The sequence below is a fragment of the Panulirus ornatus genome, chromosome 12 (genome assembly GCF_036320965.1).
Source record: "Panulirus ornatus isolate Po-2019 chromosome 12, ASM3632096v1, whole genome shotgun sequence".
Classification (NCBI taxonomy): domain Eukaryota; kingdom Metazoa; phylum Arthropoda; class Malacostraca; order Decapoda; family Palinuridae; genus Panulirus; species Panulirus ornatus.
The window spans coordinates 66,886,548-66,905,086 of NC_092235.1; the positions used below are offsets into that span (position 1 = coordinate 66,886,548).

General features: G+C 39.9%; 1 protein-coding gene across 1 annotated transcript in view; it reads right to left on the reverse strand.

Annotated features, from left to right (window-relative positions):
• The window catches only part of LOC139752267 (uncharacterized), a 91,673-nt gene that overhangs the window by 13,627 nt on the left and 59,507 nt on the right, over positions 1-18,539 (reverse strand). The window contains exons 15-22 of the mRNA XM_071668299.1: positions 15,155-15,294; positions 14,756-14,827; positions 13,860-13,969; positions 13,075-13,219; positions 6,982-7,128; positions 3,093-3,241; positions 1,968-2,071; positions 927-1,028 (exon numbers count right to left, since the gene is read on the reverse strand). Of these exons, the coding sequence (XP_071524400.1) occupies positions 927-1,028; positions 1,968-2,071; positions 3,093-3,241; positions 6,982-7,128; positions 13,075-13,219; positions 13,860-13,969; positions 14,756-14,827; positions 15,155-15,294 (969 nt within the window). The remainder of the gene's footprint in view (positions 1-926; positions 1,029-1,967; positions 2,072-3,092; positions 3,242-6,981; positions 7,129-13,074; positions 13,220-13,859; positions 13,970-14,755; positions 14,828-15,154; positions 15,295-18,539) is intronic.

Consider the following 18,539-nt stretch of genomic DNA (forward strand, 5'->3'; position numbering starts at 1 on the left):
GACGATGTTCGAGATGTGCTTGGTATGACGAAGCAAGCGGTACCGGTGTTTGTGGGGGAAGACGAGTAAGAGGAATGAGAAGCTACGGGAGGGACCAAAGTCGAGGCGGAGGGGAGAGCGTGATGGGTCTGTGGAGGAACTTGAGGTGTGCCGTGACTGCAGCAGACTCTGCTATTGTTCGTAGACATATTAGCATATGGCCAGTGGCTGCTAGAAATATGCATCACGCCTCCAGGGGCTCAGCATACCGCACAAAATGACTGTTACTGGAAGACACCTGAGAGTGTAATTACAGATGTATTAGCTGATTTCAAACATAAACTGTGGTATGTGTTTTCAAAGATGTGCATCCCAAACTAGACATGAATGCTTGCAAGCATTCTCAGGACATCTCAACAGCCATCATCACGGATGGTAGCACAGATTCACAAACCAAGATGAAGTGGCAAGAAAGGTGTGAAACGTAGAGTTCATGGTACACGGCAGACGTCAACGAACTAAGCAATCTGTCCAAGAGTAGATGAGATCAGAGTAGCTTTTACAGTACCTAACATCCTCCATATTTTGCTGACTGTAAGATCTTTATGTGGTATGTCAGTGATATATTTCTGTTCAATATTTAAACTTTCAAATTCCTGCTTAACTCGATATAATAACGGCATAATTTCAAAAACGAAATATAACATTACATCTCCATTGTTTTTAAGACCTCAACCTGAAAAAGATGCTATTATTTGAAATAGGCAAAATCCTATATGGTTCTAAACTATTTCTGGATAAGGAAAGTCATGGAAGTGCCCATGCCAAACTTCATATTTGAATCACCTTATGAATGATTCGTCAAGTCATGTCATGCACTATGATGATACTGATTATTATCCATTCTAAAAACCACAGACGAATCTAAGGTATGGTGGTATACTTACCGTGGATGGATGGAGCTAGTGTGGGAGCGGTGTTGGGTTGGACGGAGGGCTGAGGACGCGGCAGGTAGCGGGGTGAGTAGCAGCTCTGCACGTCCAGACCAGCTGGTCAGGGGAAAAAAGTTAGGAACGTCTTCTCTTACTAACAGCACTCTAATGATCTTCATTCACACTACTACTTACTTAGGTAAAAATGGAAGAATCTTATATATATATATATATATATATATATATATATATATATATATATATATATATATATATATATATATATATATATATATATATATATATATCTGCAGCGCATAAAACTAAAATTCTGATGGCAAATCGGTTGACAATGTACTCAAGGTGGTTAACCCCATTGTACATCAGCAACAACCATCTTGCTTAAAGGTTATTGTTATTGTGTGTAAGGAATAATTCAATACATGGCAAGGATACACTTAGTATGTACTGGGTACATTTGCCGAGTTCAAGTAACTGAACGATAGGTGCAAATAATGGTTTTAGGGCAGCTGAATATAAGGAACAGTCATGAGTTTATGCAACTTAATTCTAGGTGTATTAATTGATCAGGATATCAAATACCAAACACCATGCTTTAATTCATGGAGCTGCCTAATGGATTCAGGTTACTCAACACTGAATACATGTTAACAGGTGAACATACTGAAGTTCATTGATGGTTGTATTTTGAGGGAGTCTCCATATCTCTTAAAGGCACGACAGTCTACCGTGCTAATGGCCCGCCGCTCTCTGGTCTTGGTTGGTTATTGTAGCCTAAGGTTACCGTCAATTTCTCATCAAAAATATGATAATCCTAAACACCATTTTCAGCATACTGCTGCTATATCATGCTACATTAAGATTAGTCCCAAGTTCAACGAGTTAGGCAGCGAGGACAAACACAGCGTTCAGATGGTGGGATATTACGTATAAGAATTGCATAAATGTCGTTGGGTACAAGTGGTGGGTTTGAGGTAATAAGCGTGGCAGGAAATATTAAGGCGGTGGTGCTCGAGGTAGAGCACACTCGCTCACCCCAGGTCTCGGAGATGAAGTTGACGGCCAGTTCGTCGCCATTCTGTGCACGGTTCACCGTCACCACCCGCGTCACGGACTCGCACACCACCAACGCTGCGTCCCTGCATACACAAACACCAGGCGACTTACCGTTATGATTCTCCTCATAAATAATCTATTATGCAAAAGATACTTAAGTTTCTATAAGTCAATGCCGCAGTTTGTAAACGCACTGACTTAGGCCTGTCTGACGAAATCCACTGAAGGCAGACTTTATTTTCTTCATCGAAAACTGATGAAATAAGACGTAAAAATAAATCATTGTTAAAGAGTTAAAGGTGCAATTATCAGATATGAGAGCGAATTACATTAAATTTTAGTTAGTTACATTAATGATAATCAAAAAATTATCAAGCACATTTACAGACCAATATAATTTTGCTCACAAGGAAAGAAACTTTATCTTAAAGCTTTAACTTAGGTCAAAGAATACAAGTGTGATACAAAACTCTGGATTATGTAAATGATCATAAGCAGATTCTTCTGATCCATAAACACTTATTTATTATATTCCCAGATGCTAAGTGTATTTAGTGATAATAAGTTGGTTTAGTGTATCTGCAGCATACTGAGCTTGTGTATAGTAGGACTATATATTGATTAGTGTATCTCCAGCATACTGGCTATGTATGTGTTGACTTAATAAGTAATGTAAAGGAGCTACACTAAACGCTGTTCACTGCGATCCGATTCATAACAAAAACAACCTCCCCCTCCCCTTTGCGCATGGCTGAACCTTCCCCTCCCATCCTCCCTCCTTCCACGGTTACATCTACCTCTTCCTTCACAATGAAGATGGCTCTTTCTCCACTAAGGCCTCCTTTCCTTCTCCTCCATCCGATCATCTATCGATATCACTCCTCTCTCTCTCTCTCTCTCTCTCTCTCTCTCTCTCTCTCTCTCTCTCTCTCTCTCTCATATGTAACATTCACCCTTCTCCCTCACACTCTCTCCCAGGAAGAGTACATCTCCCATCTTCCGTCTCAACTAACTCTTCTTAACCCTCCAAAACAAATATCAAAACGCGCCATTTGGAGAAGGTGTGAGAAAGACGTGTGTGTGTGTGTGTGTGTGTGTACTGACGTGACCCGTTGGTGGTAGACGACGTTGTTGTCGGTATCACCGAAGATGAGCCTGGAGGAGTGGTGTCTTGGGGTAGTGGCTCCCTTCTGCAGCTCCAGGTGGTTGGCCAGACGCACCGTCACCTGCACCTCGCTGCTCTCCACTCGAACCTGCAACGAGTTTCCATCGCACGTCTTACGTCGAGGATTCAGTCTCACAGTAAAACATTTCTACTCTGACACACAAAATCTGACAAACGCCTGAAACGGCTTCTGAGGCATCTGAGTCACATACCACGTCTGAAGCACACCTGACGATGTACGTCTGTCTTTCACTTGCACCATCTGTCACTGTCACATCTGAAATTCCTGACTAACTCTCTTCCAACAACTGACTCACACACCCGACGGGCAAGCGGGACATGGTGACTGTCTCCGAATTATTTGCCAGAAAATGCAATGGAGCAATTGTTTTGAAAAACAGAGCAGACGTTCCCCCAAAGACGAGAACAAGACCCTCGGCAAAAGTTGCTGTAGGTGTGGTAGACACATCACAGTGTGTGCACGGCATGAATGCAGTGACTAATGAGGTATTCCAAGACTTGTAAGACAGAAACTTAAGAATATGGAATCAGGCCCCAACAGTGTAGGTCTCCCTCTACACACACACACACACACACACACACACACACACACACATACACAAAAAGGTAATTACAAATAGTAAATTACAGAAAAACACACAACAAAAAGGAGCTGGAATTCATCATCACACATACACAAAAAGGTAATTACAAATAGTAAATTACAGAAAAACACACAACAAAAAGGAGCTGGAATTCATCATTTTCTAATGTGTGGTGCGCAAGGACTCTGAATATTACTTTACAGAGCAACTCTGGATCAGTGTGTTTCAGGGACGGGACAAAATGAGTATCTACTCACTCGCCGAACGAACGAGTAGGCTTCCGTGATAAGGTTAACGGAAAAACGCAAATAATAAACACACACACACACACACACAAAAAGGTAATTACAAATAGTAAATTACAGAAAAACACACAACAAAAAGGAGCTGGAATTCATCATTTTCTAATGTGTGGTGCGCAAGGACTCTGAATATTACTTTACAGAGCAACTCTGGATCAGTGTGTTTCAGGGACGGGACAAAATGAGTATCTACTCACTCGCCGAACGAACGAGTAGGCTTCCGTGATAAGGTTAACGGAAAAACGCAAATAATAAACACACACACACACATACACAAAAAGGTAATTACAAATAGTAAATTACAGAAAAACACACAACAAAAAGGAGCTGGAATTCATCATTTTCTAATGTGTGGTGCGCAAGGACTCTGAATATTACTTTACAGAGCAACTCTGGATCAGTGTGTTTCAGGGACGGGACAAAATGAGTATCTACTCACTCGCCGAACGAACGAGTAGGCTTCCGTGATAAGGTTAACGGAAAAACGCAAATAATAAACACACACACACACATACACAAAAAGGTAATTACAAATAGTAAATTACAGAAAAACACACAACAAAAAGGAGCTGGAATTCATCATTTTCTAATGTGTGGTGCGCAAGGACTCTGAATATTACTTTACAGAGCAACTCTGGATCAGTGTGTTTCAGGGACGGGACAAAATGAGTATCTACTCACTCGCCGAACGAACGAGTAGGCTTCCGTGATAAGGTTAACGGAAAAACGCAAATAATAAACACACACACACACATACACAAAAAGGTAATTACAAATAGTAAATTACAGAAAAACACACAACAAAAAGGAGCTGGAATTCATCATTTTCTAATGTGTGGTGCGCAAGGACTCTGAATATTACTTTACAGAGCAACTCTGGATCAGTGTGTTTCAGGGACGGGACAAAATGAGTATCTACTCACTCGCCGAACGAACGAGTAGGCTTCCGTGATAAGGTTAACGGAAAAACGCAAATAATAAACACACACACACACACTACACCATACACACACACACACACAACACACACACACACACACACACATACACAAAAAGGTAATTACAAATAGTAAATTACAGAAAAACACACAACAAAAAGGAGCTGGAATTCATCATTTTCTAATGTGTGGTGCGCAAGGACTCTGAATATTACTTTACAGAGCAACTCTGGATCAGTGTGTTTCAGGGACGGGACAAAATGAGTATCTACTCACTCGCCGAACGAACGAGTAGGCTTCCGTGATAAGGTTAACGGAAAAACGCAAATAATAAACACACACACACACATACACAAAAAGGTAATTACAAATAGTAAATTACAGAAAAACACACAACAAAAAGGAGCTGGAATTCATCATTTTCTAATGTGTGGTGCGCAAGGACTCTGAATATTACTTTACAGAGCAACTCTGGATCAGTGTGTTTCAGGGACGGGACAAAATGAGTATCTACTCACTCGCCGAACGAACGAGTAGGCTTCCGTGATAAGGTTAACGGAAAAACGCAAATAATAAACACACACACACACACACACACAACACACACACACACACAACAGACACACACACACAACAAAGACTGTTATGATCGTGATGCTTTCACTATGATGGAAAAAATATCAAATTTCTGGATTAAAAAAGGCGTCACATTTTTGGATGAAAAAAGGCCTTCCATGACTCACGCTGGAATTTTCTTGAGTTATGAGCCAGGTTAACTTCCAGGTTAAGCCTTGTCGGGTCTTATGCCGCGTACAGTTTGATGCGTTTGACCTAACCCATTAGATGATGGAAAACATGTTTATAAAGTATACAGGTTGATGTGTTTGACTAGACCCCTACTTACCAGGTCAAGCACATCTCTGAGCCAGGGCATGATTCCCGACCACACACGAGCGGCCAGACAATGACGGACAAAGCGATCTCAGGATCATGTCTGCCTTGCTACACACGCAGACGATACATAAAATCGTACGTAAATATTTCTCCTCTTAATAACTTAACGTATCGAAGTTGAGTACTTTAGTGGAAGCTCAAGTGACTTTATGGTTCTCTTCATCACCCGGCATTAATATAAATTCGCTCAATTATTTATCATTTTTTTCTCATAACTTAAAACCTCTTATACGTATTACTGTGCTGTAATTTCCCAAGCATTACTGTAAATGCACTTACAAAAAGAAAAAAAAAAAAAACTCAGGGCAGCCACGACTGCAGAACATACACTGCTTATAATTGAAATTTCCCACCTACTAAAACCTATATCAGTAACGCTATCAGTTGCCTGGTGTATCATTCCACTAGTGTATGGTAAACCTCATCCCGTATTATCTTACTGCCCACACTTCAAAGCCCAGCCTCAACACGTGAGAGAGGGGTATTCCTAGACTCCGCCTGCTAGAGGTTACACCACGAGAGAAAAAAATCACCTCTGGCGTGACGGGATTATTGGGAGTACAGTCTCGTCAAAGAACTTCTTACTCCAAAGGAATCCACGTTTCCCTAATACTGGTAGAAAAGAAGTCTTGGATTATGTGAGCCTCACTGGAAAGAGGTCCTCGGGCAATTATAAACATATGAATATATAAATACATTCATAAGACCATGGATGATCAGTTAATATATAAATCAAGCAATGCCCAGCTTCTTGAGATTAATCGAGTCATACGGAAATTAATCTTCAGATCGACACTACATTCGTACAGCAGTGTGGGTGTCTTGTTCTCCAGCAGGATGACTGAGTGGCGATATGTCTGACATTTGAGGATGACCCGGGGAAACGGGAGTCGATAGAACAATAGATTACATAAACTCACATTCCTGTGGTCGTCAGATGACAGCGATGGACTGACTTCAGAGCCACAAAGGCAGCAGCTAGACGTGATGTGTCCAACACATTGATAGACAAGTACAAAAGTGAGTTACGGAGGGATGTGCAAACTGAATTAAGTCGAACTTGAGGATGTACGTAGTAATAGCAGGATTGGTAATAAAGATGCCCATTTGCACATTGAGGAAGTAGCACGCGTAACGAGGTTCTGTATTATAGCAGCAAGTATACTCACAGCGAGTCTGTAATCATTCAAGTACACAAAGATTCAATCAATGCGAGATGATTTAGAGCACATTCACTGAATCAGCCTGATAGATTATGCGTAATATTGCTAGTATATCCATGTGCGTATATTTCCCAATGTGTGTTATCGAATGAATATCCATTGCAAGTCAGTCATTAAATCAAAATTTTTAAAATTTAGATCATGCAGAATTGTTCTTATTTTCCTCCGCATTGTCTGGCGAGGTCAGTGTCGTCACAACAAGCCAAGTTGGGGAAGTCAGTGCCGTCACAACAAGCGTAGCTGTGGAAGTCAGCGGCGTCACAACAGGTTAGGCTGCGGGAGGGTCATGAGGTGAGACACGTGATGGGGAATGCGTCTCGCGTTACCACACCCACGTGGGGTTTGTCCACTTGTGCACATCGCCGGTACTTTTAACACTAATACAGTTATAATGGCGTACAAATTGACATTCCTCAGCACTGCTCTCAGCTGCATATGCACTGGAGGCATGATGGAGATTAATTGATAACGGCAAGAAACCATATAAGACCTTTCGTTTGCACAGAGAATATTTAGGGTCTAGTCGCACAGAATTCGTTCAGGCAGGAGTGCTCGGCGGCGAACAGAATACAATAATCATAAATGTAATAAAGAAAATAACTGACAACTCAAGCGTGGAGTGTTGGGATGTCCGTTTCTTCCATACACCATAAATTTTTTCTTTTACCTTTTCATGTGTCCCAGCAACTAGGATTTGGCCCGCTTCATAAAGGACAGGTTTTAAACTTAATTTTTTTTTTTTTTCCTTTCTAAATCAGTCTTTTAAGCCCATTCAGTTTTTCATTTAAGACCTGACCTTGATAAGGACTTGTCCGAGACCAGAGCCTGCAACATACATATATTACGACAAGAGAAAAATCACAGCAGTCACCTCGTGAATACGTGTTTCTTTCTCTTACCTGTATCAAGTAACGCTCTAACATCTTCAGACGGCGGGATATCCCCTATAACCCTGCATATAAAACCATGACTAACAAGTAATCCGGTTTAACAGGTTCCACCGTGGGGAAAAAAAGAGGGGGGGGGGGGAGCAATCAGGCGATGGGAGGCTGACGCATATATCCTGCATTGAAATAAGAAATATTAAACATCGAATAAAGTATTATTCTGTTTTCTTGCTTTTAGCTTATAATTATCTGTAGAAGCCTAATGTGGTATATGAAGGTAATTCAAGGAGAGTTTCACGAGCCGATTGTGGTGACTTGGGAGAACCTGATCCTAAGATTAATATTACCCAGGGGAATAAAAATTATGAAAATAGCTAACCGTCGCAGCCAGCAGCCCGCGAGATCTACGTACAAAAACGCCGAAGGTGTCCGAAATCCACTAAATTTCATGATTTACCAAACGTTGCTTAAATTCAGCACTACAGAAGAAAAGGCGCCGCAATAATGTGGTGGATGATAATCACCGTTGTAGCATTTAAATGATGCCTGACGGGTGTAAACATCACCATGACACGACCGGACAAGTTTGGTGCAATTCATAGTTGTAAAGCTGTAGTTTCATGGAATTCTACACACCCAAGCTAGGTTCTTCTACTGTTACAACAACAAAGCGGGTTTTATGGACTCGGTGGGAGATGCAGTCAAGAGTGACACGCCTAAAGAGGAGGTAAGTACGTTGAGATATATGCGAAACGATTTTTTGTTTTATTTTTTTATTGATTACAATATAGGAAACGAAACGTGGTCCAACTTCTTATCATATAAGTGGTAGCAGAAATTTGCAAACTGTCAAACAATAGAACAGCACGACGGAGGAAGACATAAAATTCTAGGTAACAAAGACAAGAAACGTATCTACTGATGACATTATAAGTTGGAACAAAATCATACTACGCATTTACTCGCCGTAACTCAAGTCAAAAAGGCTAGAGGAAAGGGAGGATGCGTAACGCATCTGAGAGGGAAGGTTAGAAAGCAATTTCACAAAAATAAGATAATGCACTGGAGTACTATGACAATATGACAATAAGGGAAGGCATTGTATCATAAGGGAGAAAAAATGTAGATAGCACTGCCATTTATACCTTTGAATGTGTGCAGGAAATTGGTATACAGAAGACCAGACTATAGGGATATTGTAAGGTAAGGACCCTTGCCAGTGTGAAACTTGGCAAAGCTAACAAGATACAGCTTTAATTTCTAAATGTGTCTCCGGTCAACGAGTCTACGGTTACTGCTTTTTTACACTAATATTTACCGGTTCCTTACATAGACATGAAGGTAAAAGTGCGAAAATACGTCACAAATATGGAAGTAAAGCAGTGATAAAACACTAAGATGAATGACCCATTCCCAAACCAAACAACCATTGTGTTACATCATCTTCTGGACGTTATGTCGACATAATCAGAGAAGTACGTAACGGCTGAGAAGCAACTCTATCCTGCATAACATCATCATCACCAGACTAATCCTTTCCTTAAAACTGTTTCATACAAAGAACTATAGCATATTTATACACTTTCTGCTCCATTTGCACTTAATTATCATATTAAGATAATTATATGTATCCTGCAGAGAGTCAATTCTAAACATGGTGGTAAACAAAGTAAATGCTAATCTCACACCATATCCGTGAATTGATAATGAACTGCATGTCTTTTGGACTTGAAAGGTTGTAAATTAGAAAATAAATCGATTATCCTGCTCCTGAACTACTTTTATCAGTCTATTTCAAATCTATATACTTCGATACCTTAGAAATTATCAACTTTCACGTAACGAAGCTTATATATACATAGTCTGAAAACTATACATAGGTACATATGATCATCAGGAGAGAAGAGGGATTCCTCCGTCGACTCATGTTTATGGGCAGTCTATACAATTTGTTTCTGTCTGTCTTTTTAATGGCTTCTATTTTGGTCTTAATAACTTCAGAACAAATAAAAGACGAATAATCAAGAGTAACATAAATTTATGGTGTATACACCCTGGTCAGGGAATTATTCCCAAGTCAAAAGGTCAAATGTGTCGTAAAGAGATTTAGTTTGATTACATCTGGGACAAGGGGTGGGGGTGGGTGGAGGGAGTGATTCATCCTCCTGCATCATCAAGAGGCAATGTTTTCCGGGATTACCCCAACTTACTTCATGTTGGGATGCCTGCCAATCTCCCGGCACAAGGGCAAGGGATAATTCTTGGCTAAAGAGATTGAAAGCCAAGGCCACAGAAAGTCAGGTCGCAGCCGAGTCTCTCATTGACATGCCATAATATTCGAATGGCCCCTTTTTTGTACAGAAGGGTATTTCCCACTTCTGTCCTCTATTTGACCCGAGACTACAGTTAATGTACACTGTTAAAGTGATCCGAGTATCATCACACAGTTAGGAACCTGCGTCGACATGTCCACACTGTCTGGTGACTTACACGATAATCATTATCTACATATTACGGCAGTGTTTCTTTACCACATTAAGTTAGTGTACTTCGCGGCCTCAATGTATAGTATTACGCTTCCTTCAATAGTTATCATCTTTTTTTTTAATAGAATACATCTCGTTTTATTAATTATATAGTGATAAATCATGCCAAAATAATATAGTTTAGAGCAAACTTTATGTACAGAGCAGTGTTCTGCTAAAACAAAACGGTTCAATGACATAATAAGTTTTGCTGCTCGAAATGTAGCAAGTTCTGCTGCTCGAAATTTATCTCGTGTACTTCCAGGTGGTATATGGAACCACTGTATGATGGCATATTCTTCCCACTTGATACTTCGTTGGGTGAACGACTTAACCATTAAAGAAGAAACCTTATTTCACTTAAAGTAATATGACAAAAATCTAACTGTTCACATTTGATCAAAATAATGCCTTCTTTAATGCATATGGACATCGCGAAGCATTAAAAAGGTAATCATACATGAGTACGGCGATCAAACTTAACATCAAATTAAGCAAAAGTTTTGTTTGAATGAACAAATTTGTTTATAGATGAAATGTTTTTAGACCGAGATCATGGACCTTAATCTCGAAAAAAAAGTGTTTGTAAAATGTATATAACAAAATCGTACTGCTCAATATCGTGTCATTAGAAAATATGACTGATCACTAAATGGCCAGGAACGAAATCAGAGTGTGTAGGCGTTATCAACGTGTGCGCTGAGCAATGTAACTGAATTTAGCACATATATTCTTTACGATAACCAGCGCTGGTTCCTCGCAAACAACGTAATGAAACTACCAACTCATCTATCCTTCTTTTATTTAAGAAATAACTAAATACTTCACTAAACACTCCGAGTAAAAATAGTATAAAAAAAAATCTGGGGTATTTTGCTAGGCACATCTGTGAATAACTGTTATTCTCTTTCATAGACTCTGGCCAGAGACAACTCTGGATACATGATGAAAACAATAATTAAATTAGTGGTCGTTGGAAACCCAGAGCTTCAATAAGGAAAATTTCTTCCATACATCTGAGTGCACAAAACGATGGAATATATACTCAAAAGGTCACATACTTCAGCAGTTTCTGTGTAGACCAAATAAAATAAATGAGTGTGTCTGCTGATACAGGGAAAAGGCAACCTGGAAACATGTAAGAGTAGGGTCATAATGTGGTTCCGGGAGGAAATAGTGTGTGTGTCAGCGAGGGAGTAGAAGGGGCCCCGTTGTGACTGGTCATAACCTCCCGCCTCACCCTCAATATTGCACGTTAAACATAATACCTATTATTGGCCACGAATTTCATAGGACAAGTTTTCAAAACGCTGTATATATATATATATATATATATATATATATATATATATATATATATATATATATATATATATATATATATATATAATTGCTGATACCACGAGGAAAAATTAAAAACGGTAAGTCCCAAGTGCGCTTTCGTGAATTACATCTTCGGGAAGCCTACGACAATCATAAGGCCCGATCGTCTGTATATGTCCCTCTCCTTCTTTAGGAATGATGAACTCGATGACGGGTAACGATACAGTCAACATCTCAATATTATAAATATGTTTTTAACTGAGGTAGTTGGTGAATATCAAACGGTAGTAGCTACGGAATTTGTTACGAGGTTCAGGGAAAATAGGTTCATCTATTTATCTATCTTAGTATTTCTGAGTGCCAATGGATCTCAGCAATGAGCCAAGATGTAAATAACACTAACATGAGATACTCTTCAAATATTCGGAGTCTAGGAGAACGCTGCCACTGTAGTAATCAATAGAAAATACTTGAGAAACGCCAAAGAAAATGTACCTTACCATGAAGATGCTTAAGAAAACGATAAGTAATTCCTACGTAAACTTACCTAAATAATCTTCTCAAGCATTTTCTACTTAATTCTTTTATACTGAGTGCTTATGTAAAATCCAATATGATTGGTGAAATGAATATACATGCAAGATATAATAAGTAAGTTATGGCTGGCATGAAACAAAATGAAAAGAACTTAATGTACAGAATAACTCCATTTTTTCAATTTTCATAGTAATGTGGACTGAGATTACGTAATCAATAAAATTCAAAGTACTCTACTTATAAAGTCCTCTAAAAAAGAAAAAATAATAGAAAGGATGTGACAGTAAACAAAACAATGAAGACAGGAAGGTGTGAAATGGTTAGTTTTACCGTGCAACAGAATGACTACGACTGGCACATTACTGACCGAGTTTTCTCATTCATGCTGCCCAGTCTCTTGACCCTACACATACACACACATATATACATATCCCAGGTTATGCCAGGTATCCAGGAGAGAGACCATGTTTTGTGGCAATACAAACGATTACTACATCAGAAGGAATGAGGACCTCAGAACTAACCACTTTTTCCATGCAGTATTCAAGTTCGACCCCAGCAATGCACAGTATATATAAAAGAAAACAGTACAACATACTGAAAAAGGCTAGAGTGCATATTTCTGACACAATGTGCAAGGTGTGTACAGTGGAAATGTCGTAATGCTAACGTACACTTGGTGATGCGTTGTCCAGTGCGCATGATCTTGTTGGCCTCTTGGCTCAGGCCAGAGTCCACGATGTTCTGGCACCCCAGCGTCGCCTGCACCAAGCTGGGCAGAAACACATACGTGAAATTCTTCAAAATACTCCAAATGCTCAGTAAATGCTGATGACACAGCAGTATAACACCATGAGAGCAACCTGATATATTTGTTCTTATTTACTATTGTGCTGTAGAACATTATTGTCAAACAATGTGTTTGACTATTTTTTCTGTAGCTTCTAATGTGGAGAGAAACAGTTCATACGTTAGGCAGAAGCTATCTATACCTACCGCGAAATAGGTAAGTACATTAATTCATCAGCTGATTGAATATAGTAATTACTAAATTATGACATTTATATCCACATCATAAGCTTAAATTTTTGGAATAATTGAAAGCACAAGTGTACATCAAACGTATGTGATCTTTGGAGCTTTTACTTGCTATCCTATACTGGTGTCCACCTCCAATACCAGCAGCTACAGGCTGGGTCGTATATACCTTTGGATAACCTACACAACCTACTTAATACTCTGGTCATAAGACAGCAAGTATGCTAAGCTCTGAGGCAACGGACCACAGTATCACTGTCATTTATATGCACATAACAGGTATGAACGTTGTCTGCATGTAAATGCTTAGTTTTCTTGCAGCATACAAGACTTTGCTCGGCAAGAGAAACTACAGAAAACGTGTAGGAACTAACCAGTTGATCTTGTGTTCCCTGGTCTTGATCCTGCCCTTGATGGGGAAGCGTATGGACGACGCCTGGCTCTTGTTCAGCTCGTTCAGTACTCGCTTCTCCGACATCCGCACCTGTACACAAACACACACAGTCATTTCTTAAGATATGGCTGGTCCACAGAACAACCCCTCAGCTTTTCATGATCATTCTTTAGCTTGCTTTAGCTGTTGGGATCTATGGGGCAACTGCCCTAACACATCCTACCCCATATATATATATATAATATATATATATATATATATATATATATATATATATATATATATATATATATATATATATATATATATATATATATATTTACATATATGACAGGTAACAGTGATCCTGGTTTATCTGTATCTTAAAAGGTATATCATTCATGAAATGGAAAAGTACACTTCATATATCACAAGGCCTGATCCAAGTCTTTTTAACTCCTTCTGTAGGAGTTTGTGAATCTAAGGCTGGATTGTAAGGGAAGTTGTAGATCTAAGGCTGGGTTGTAAGGGAATTTGTGCATCTTATTCTGGGTTATGTGCGAGTTTATGAAATTTAGGTTAGGTTATTTTGGAGTTTGTTAGGAGATACGACTATCAAGCAAGACAGTAAAACTTTCAGATATATCAGCGTGAGCCTTTGACCTGACACTTAAGAGTAACTTAAGTCAGGTCAAAGACCAGAGGGCTGCAGCGTCGTGCTCAAGAAATTATCTTGGCTTCGAACTGTATGTCCTGAATAATTTCTCATAAACGCCAACGAACTGGCTAGCAGTTTATATATATATATATATATATATATATATATATATATATATATATATATATATATATATATATATATATATATATATCGTTTTTTCTTAGTCTGTGCCTCACCTTAATATCCCAGAACTCCCGACAGGCGCACACCGTCTCCACCAGTTCCTTGATGCTCTCATCACCACGCAACTGTAAACAAAACCACACCATTACACACACATACACACGTTTTCAAATTTACAAGATTGACGTATTTACAAGTGGCCAGGCAAGGGTTCAGGGTTCAGCACAACTGAAATCTAAGTTTAATAAGTCGTCTACTGGCGTAAAGCTTTTTTTTTTTTTTTAACTACTCTGAGGAGGTTCTGGTGACACAGGGAATATAGCGTACACCCTAGGTGAAAGTGAATATCAGCGTGGTCCGGAATGATACATAGCCGTCCCCCAGTGACGTGTGGTGGTGGTGGCTAGCGTTACACAGTGGTGCAGGGGAGCGTTACAGTGGCGTGTGGTCACCTGTATAAAGGTCTTCATGGTGGTGAATGAGACGCAGTATCTGGCCATGAGTCGGCCTGGGGGAGTGGCCTTCACATCGACCTCGCTCAACACGATCAGTCCCACCTGGGCCAGCGCGTTCACCTCACGCATGCACATCTCTGAAACACAGCACGTCGTTAGAACGCAGCCGCCTTCTTTGGTAGGGTGAGTTCCGCCTAACACCCGCGCGTTCACCTTCCGTACGCTCATTTCGGAAACGTGACGCGCATGAACATGTACCTAAAACCTGTTATACATATAATTTTCTAATGAAACCTTAACAGAAAATGTGATACACACAAACAAACTGTGTTATCTAATATTCTCATTGTTTAAAGTAAAAGTTCAATATTAAAATAGTACATCGACATACATTGTTTTTATGAGAGCCCAAATTCACGATACTGCTTTCATAATACTGCTTTTATGACTCACCCCTCATACAAAACACTGGCTTAATGACACATCACTGATACACAACACTGCTCTTATGACACATCTTTAACAAACACTGGTTTTGTGGCACATTCCTGACACAAAACATGTCTTAAATGACACATCAGACACAACACTCCTCTCATGGTATATTTAAAAGCCCCATGACGCTTCAGTGACACATCCCAGAGAAGCCCCAGATAAACTTTTACTAACGCACCACTGCAACACAACACTGCATGCTAACACAACACTACCTCAGGCACTAATTCGATAAACACATAAGTAAAAAAAAGTCTGAACATAATTACCAGCTCTTATTACGGCACCTAAACTACCGCACTTCTCTCATAATTTTTCCGACCCGCTGATTGCTTGAGATTGTAAGAAACTGAGATGGTCAGCCTTGATACTGCTCTCCGGAGACTCAGCCTTGACACTGCCCTCTGGAGACTCAGCCTTGACATTGCCTTCCGGCGCGTAAGATCTTACAGATCAGCCTTGACAATGGCTTCCCGTGCTGCCACAGTCTGCGGCCAAACACTCATGCCATTTCCACCATGTAACGACTTCCGAATGAATAGCTGTACATGGTTGTGGGAGGAGCACCTCACATCAAAACAAACGCACATTTTACACCTTCACGACCACGGCAGTGATCATGGGAGCCGGCCGCTTCCCGACACCACAACTTCACAGGTCTTATCTCCATCTCACAGATCATTGCAAACGCAGTTTTCCTGGTTCTTCTATGATTTAACATCCTTCATGAATCCCAGACATTACATGTCATGATAAGCGCCTCAAGGTTGTCGAGATGAGTCCGTAACTACTTATTTAACAATACTGCTGCGTCCCCTGTGCACGCCTATTTTTTTTTTTCTTTTTATCTTTCTCTCCACGAACAGTTTCTGCCTGGGTCTTCGTGAAATTCCCATGTAGTGCACTACTTAATTCGCATCCCTCACCTCCTGCGTCTCACTACATCTTCGATCTGTCTTCACCCCTACACAACAATTATCTATTATATCTCTCCTTCCTTCACCCTGCTCTCTCTCACAGATACTCCACATACACATAATAAATGACAACACATTCCCCTACCCGCAAACTCCCTCCCGTTTAGAGCAGGAAGGCGGATTGTGGAATCTCATCCAAACGCTTGGGTCAGCCGGTCGTGTCCATTACCAAATGTTACGGAATGAAGAACGTTGCGTGAAGCATCTAAATACCAGAACACGACGGTATGTCTACTGGGAATGATCTTTACGCCTTTAGGCAATTTTGTCATGTGATGATGGAACTAAACCCTACAAATATGAAAACCACACGAGCAAATGTTGACCAAAAATATGGGTAAGAGGCCCACTGTGTTTGTGGTAAAATTAAGTCCTTCAGTTGACTGGTAAGCAACATACGAATTTTCATGAAACACCTGTGTTTGGATGTAATTTCTTTGAGGAAAGATGTAGGTGAGCTCTGTTCTTGGAAAAAAAAAAAAAAAAGCTTCTCACTCCTTGATTTATTTTCACCAGCTGGATATAAGGAGTGTATATGTAAATACATAATAAGTGACCTACTCAAAATTTTAGTTCTTTAATAGTTATCGATCCAACTTATGGCAAAAAAGGCTGTCAAATTCGACAACACGAAAAAGAATGAAAGAAAACGACATCGCAGATTCATTATCGAAGCGACCGCAGACCAGCCGACCACTGCAGTTTAGTTGCTGTTGTGATTTACATCACACGTAATCGTGACTGAGGTGTCCAGTGTTCATCACATGTTGCATGACATCGCTGATGGAAGAGGTACAAATCGAAGGTAAGTAACACGAGACAAAATGCGTGGCGAGGGAGCGAATAACAGCCTAATTATGTCTTAGAATTTCACAAGAAGAATCTTAAAAGTTGACGCGTAGAATTCATGTCCTCGTGTTGTTGACATTTGTAGAGAATAAGCGTTAACCAGCATGATTGCTATTTTCGACCAGAACAAGAATATTGTAGAGAAAAAAACTGAAAGCTGTGTCTAATGGGAATAAAGCTTTCCCAGAACTAACGTGGGAGTCGCCGAAAATACGTGTGTATGCCTGGGATAAATACTGGGTTGGATGGAGACGCTCACGATAGAGGCAGACTACGCTGTTCAGGTTAAGCCTAACAGGGACCTGACGTACCAACGTATTTGTTATTGTTAAAGTTACTCTCAACCTATTTCGATATTCCTTGGCCTAACTTGGGTCAAACTTAAGTTTTTAAGGTTAATGGCATATTTAACAATGGAAGGCCCCAGATCGAACATGTATAGATTCCAGGAACCATCCCTACGTTCAAAGTCTACCCACTTTTCCGTAATTATTATTATCGAATAAGAGGGAGTATGCATCAGAAATATCAAAGATTAAGCTTTTCTTTTAGTCTAGAACAGGATCTTCCCAGCCACATGCCAGTAGCTCAAAAGTTTACCATTAATAATGTTCCTTTCGGTAAACTGTAGTTCAAGTTAACAATCTCGTACAATAGTTTATAAGAAATAGAGTACAGACATCAGCTAAACCGCTGGAACTGTAGATTCCAGTTTGCTGGAGGGGAATAATTCGAAACTGATTAAGCCGACATGTCTTTTTTTCTTCTTTACTGTGGTCATGCGTGTACAAGATTTTACGATACATTAGTGTGTATGCATTTATCAGAGATGTCTGTTTATATTTGTATGTGTTTTACACTGTAATTACCGACTTGTACGGGAAGAGTTCTACACTCGTAGGGCACTTTCTCGTTGATTTTTCTTGTTCTGTAAACCTTCCACATTCACAATTTTCACTCAGGTAATTCATTCATCCACTACTCTTGTACTATAAAAATACGTTTTTGCATTATTTCTCAGCGTATAGGGTTGGAGTTCTACATTCTCAGGACCTTATTTC